Genomic DNA, 5091 nt, shown 5'->3' on the forward strand with positions numbered 1-5091 from the left:
CCTTTGCTAGCAAACACCTCTCTTAAATGCCAAATCTTTGCAAGTGTTACATCGCAAAAGTCCCTAGGAAATGACAATTTACACTGCTTAAGAAACGTGGTAAGTGGTGTTTTTAGTTGTAGAATCATACTATTTATAAAAATAATAAATCACTCAAGATTTGTTTTCTCCCCCGAGCAGACGTTTTTTTCTTTCACTTCCGCTTTGACATATTCCACAACCCACACGATCATTAAGTGACTACACTTTTACAGGAACTTCCGTGGTAAAATAAAAAAAATTCCATCTAAAACCGAAGATACAAAGCCGTGTGCATGTCTTGTGGCTGCTCATTATTGACCCTGATTAAGAGCGGTGCACTGCTCTCTGAGCTTCATACTAAATGGAAACTGCTGAGTTCTATTACGTTTATTATTTAGCTCAAGATTATCTGCAGTATGTGCTTCAGGAATCACATCTTGGACCAGCCCAAACCAGAGTTGCTCATGTCTTGCGAAACATTGCATCTTCGCTGCAAGATCAAACAGAGGAGGCTCTCAGACCCTTCCTGGACAGGATTGATATTACTTCTGTAGATGTTGCCAAGAGAATTTTCAATGGTGTCATGGATGAAAAATTTGCTGATGGAAATACTAATTGGGGAAGAATTATGACCATATTTACTTTTGGGGGTCTTCTCACTAAGAAGCTTCAAGAACATGGAGTTCAGCTCACTGGAGAGGAGAAGGAGCAGATCTCTTATTTCATTACAGAGTACATCATAAACAACAAAGCCGAATGGATAGATGCAAATGGTGGCTGGGTAAGTTTCAGTTCAGCATCTTTTAATTTTTCCCCAAAATATAGAGTCAGAGATTTTTCTTAATTAAGGAAAACTTGTTACAGACACTTTCAAAAACATTTTATTAAGGGCTTTATGTGGTGGCTTAGTTTATGATGTCTGTAATGTCTGCTTGAGACTTACAGAGAAATCTTTGCTTCTGCTTTAAATGGAACAATGCTAAAAGACATCTTTCTTTTGAAAAAGGCACTTTCTGTTAACAGTCAAAATCCTAGAGTGAATCATAGGATTGTACAATAATTCAGGTTTAGAGAGACATTAGGAAATCATCTAGTGCAACCTCCTGCTCCAAGCAGGTTAAACAAGGCATTCCATCAAAACTTCCCAATATTAAATCTAAAATTGAATGCATCCTACAGTTAGTGTAGCAATTATGCTTTCATAGAGGAGTTGGTCCAAAAATACTGAAGTTCAAAGTAAGGGAAGAATACACAGGTCTCATCCTCACAGTTAAGTCAGTACTTCTGCTGTGGATTTCATGAAGCCATTATTTAATCCCCCAAATCAGTTGACTTAAACACATTTAGAGGTAAGAACGACTGGAGACAAATCTCTTCTGTTTGTTTGGGCTGAGATAATCCTAGAAGTTCCATATATCAATGGTCGAAGCTGAGAAAAGCATTTGTCAATATGTGGATTACTTCGTCAAGCTGCTGAAATTCCCTTCTGCTGGTAGAGGGGAGGTCCCTTTTGCTTTGCACAGTTTCATCCCACCAATACCTTTTTCTATCGCAGTTAGGGGAAGCTGAGTAACAGTGACATCAGAGTTAGTTATTTCCCTGGTACTTTTTTTTTCTTTACCTATTTGTAAATGTTACTTTCTCTTTCCATCCCTTTCTAGTCCTACTTCTCTTATATTTCCTATTTGCTATTACTTTTTTTTTTTCCCTCAGTTGCTTTTTAGTGTTTTTCTTTTCCTTTATTCTCCTTTTGCTTGTTTTGATTCTTCTCTGGCTGGTAACAGTAAAAAAAGGGTGATAATGAGTCATGGACCCTTGATGCATCAGATTTATTGTAGAGGCTTCTCTCTTCATCTCTTGCAAATAGAGTCATTTTTATTTTAAAGAAGTATCAACTCCAGGCAGCATTCTGTCATAACATGTGGCCCATCATAGTAGAAGAAGGAGGCTTAAAGGAAGATATTTATAATCATATTATTATATCAGAAACACAGTACTTGTATCTTCATTTAAGATGTGGGCTCAGATGATATAGTTCACATTCATTTTCTATTTACACAGGGAGGGCACGGTCTTGACTTGGAGATAAAACAAACACTGAGCAAGGTGCAGCTATTTTCACCTACTCATTTTAAAGCTCTATTTATCTTTTTGAGGCAGAGCTCCGAAGAGCTGCCTCTCTATGCACAATGGCGTAGCACTTCGTTAATCTGATACTAGCACAATGTGGTCCATTTTTCCTGTACATGTTGCTTCTAAGCTGTCCCTAACTGTGCATGTTCTTTTCCACAGGAAAATGGCTTCCTAACAAAGTTTGAAAGAAGATCACTACTGTCTTTCTCCAAAATTACAGACATATTTGTAGCTCTTTTTTCCTTGTTCAGAGAGTACTACTGAAATAATGGACCTGCCATTCATGCACAATCTAGATATTGCCACAAGCTTCATTGCTAAGCTTTCCTCCAAGCAGTATCAACTAGAAAATAATTTTACTGTTTTTTGTTAATTTATTTGTATTTATTTTGACTAAATGCAAAGTTTAGCATGCTCTCCTAATTGCCAAACCTAAAGAAAAGACCCCTCTGAAGAGGAATCGACACAGCAACATGCAGCAATGCAAGCCAACCTTTCCAGGCAGGACTGCTTCGAGAGAGAGAGAGATCGTCCCCCACATCCAGACAGTTCTTGGAATCTCTGTTGCACCTCCATGAAAGGACATTGATTTACTGAAATACAATCCAATGGGTTAGGAAACAAACTTTAATCTCATTTGTTTTGTAAATGAATACTATTGTAATGCATTTTTATTGCAACATTTGTATAAGTAAAAGGAGGGGATTCCTCTGAAGAAAAAGGAAATGCAAATTCCAGTGTAAAAGTGGGTACAAATTACTGGCACAAAGCAATCTTCATAGTTAGAACAAATAGTGGAAACTATCAACTTGGACTTGTACACGCACTCACTGTTAATGCAAGGGTATGTGTTTCTTTGTTGCATTTTTAATTGCTCATATCTACAGTGACTGTTCCTTCAAAATTTTGTAATGTAGTCACCTGAACTTTTTTAAACTAGATTTTTTTAAATAGAGAAATACAAATTATTTTAAAATAAGAAATTTGTGTAAATACACTAATATTTTTGAAAAATACATTAAAATCTGTATTTTAAAGTCTTATGATTGGCCTCATCTCTTTCAGAAAAACTGGAGGAAGGGGAAAGATCTACCTGGGTAAGATAACTCTCAGAAAAGCTGTTACAGAGCTACTGGAGAATCTAAGTAATAGATGGGTTTGAGCTGAAGCCCAGGGATGTCAATACTTTAATTTTCTGTAGTACTCTTAAGTGTTATATGGTAGTTTATACAAGAAATGGATAGCTTTTTGCAAAATTAATGAACTGGATCAGCTTCAATGACAGTAATTGGTGTTTTGGGATACACAGCCTAGTCAGCAAATTCACAGGTAGTTCCTAACAGATTTCCAGACTTTTATAGTCTGGGACAACTATTGTTTTGACTCAAGTTCCATTTGCTTTCAAACTTTAAACTGTCAAGAATTCATTTTAGAAGGGTTTTCTTTAGCTGTAGTGACTGCCCTACATTTGGGAACTAAGACTAGGTCTAAATAGTCTTCTTTTGTAGACATGGTGGGAGGTGAACCGAACAAAGGCAGCCACGGGCGTGTGGCACACAACAGCAGTATTCCTCGAGACAAATCCTCTATACCATGAAGGCTTTATGACACCAGCAGAATGAACCAGCCTCCTTCTGGTATTGGGCTCTCTCTCCAACTTGCTGGGTTTAACTAGAGAACACACGCACGTGTTAACATTCGCAAGAAACAGTACTGCTCCCTCTTCCTCTCCCATGAAAGCAATAAAGATGATTTAGCATGTATAGCAGGATTTCTGAGATTAATTTTGTTGCCGTTGAAGAAGAGATGGCAGCTTCCTGAGGGCATATGGCAGCTAAAGGAAAACATCCCCTTCAGGACAACTATGGAAGTTTCTGTCAGGAATGACATTTTAAATGTATTTTGTCATATTTATTTATTTATAGTCTCAGTCTTCAGGACAAGGGCAATAGTTCTTATTCAGTTCCCTTTCTTATGCCATTTAAAGCTCTTACTGTGTTATGGCTAATACCAGCCTGTTAATACTATATTCACCTCCTTTTATACTAATCTAGTAACTTATTTTATACTAGGGAGTACAATTTTTGAATTAAATATAAAAGACTATCCAACCCTCTAAAATGTCTAGATGTTGTAATGATTTGATAATTGGCCTTTCATGGATTTAAATAAAAGAAACTTAGACCACTGATAATTCCTTAAGCTCTAGATTATCTTCACTAGGACATAAATAATGTGTTTGTTCTGCATTTAAGAGCAAGAAAAGCTGGGCTGAGAGGCTGCACCTCGAGTTCTGTGTTCAGTTTTGGGCCCCTCATCGAGGCCCTGGAACGTGTCCAGAGAAGGGCTACGAAGCTGTTGAAGGGCCTGGAACACAAGTCCTATGGGGAGCGGCAGAGGGAACTGGGGTTGTTTAGTCTGGGGAAGAGGAGGCTCAGGGCAGGCCTTACTGCTTTCTACAACCACCTGAAAGGAAGGTGTGGGGAGCTGGGGTTGGCCTCTTCTCACAGATAACTAGTGATAGGGCTAAAGAGAATGTCATTTAGTTGTGCCAGGGGAGGTTTACGTTAGAAATCAGGAGACATTTCTTCTCAGAAAGAGTAGTCATGCGTTGGGACGGGTTGCCCAGGGAGGTGGTGGAGTCACTGTCCCTGGGGGTGTTCAAGGAAAGGTTGGACATGGTGCCTGGGTACATGGTTTAGTGGGTGACATTGGTGGTAGGAGGACGGTTGGACTGGATGACCTTGGAGGTCTTTTCCAACCTTACTGATTCTACGAGTCTATGAATCCAGAACGAGTCCAGAATCTAAACAGACTATGTCTTAAAACAGCAGTGATAACAGTTAAATCTTCTAAAACAGTATAGATATGCTTTATTAAACATCATGGGTTTATGTATGACACTGTCCGACATGTATTGCCCCCCATTCCAGGGCA

The 5091-nt window shown here is 38.5% G+C and overlaps 1 protein-coding gene across 1 annotated transcript; it reads left to right on the forward strand.

Moving 5' to 3' along the window:
- Positions 1–223: 223 nt before the first annotated feature.
- On the forward strand, positions 224–3196 carry BCL2A1 (BCL2 related protein A1). Its single transcript, XM_040570351.1, has 2 exons — positions 224–802; positions 2314–3196. The coding sequence occupies exons 1-2, from the start codon at positions 383–385 to the stop codon at positions 2416–2418; spliced, it is 525 nt and encodes a 174-aa protein (XP_040426285.1). The 5' UTR covers positions 224–382; the 3' UTR covers positions 2419–3196.
- Positions 3197–5091: the final 1895 nt, after the last annotated feature.

The sequence above is a fragment of the Cygnus olor genome, chromosome 11 (genome assembly GCF_009769625.2).
Source record: "Cygnus olor isolate bCygOlo1 chromosome 11, bCygOlo1.pri.v2, whole genome shotgun sequence".
Taxonomy (NCBI): Eukaryota; Metazoa; Chordata; class Aves; order Anseriformes; family Anatidae; genus Cygnus; species Cygnus olor.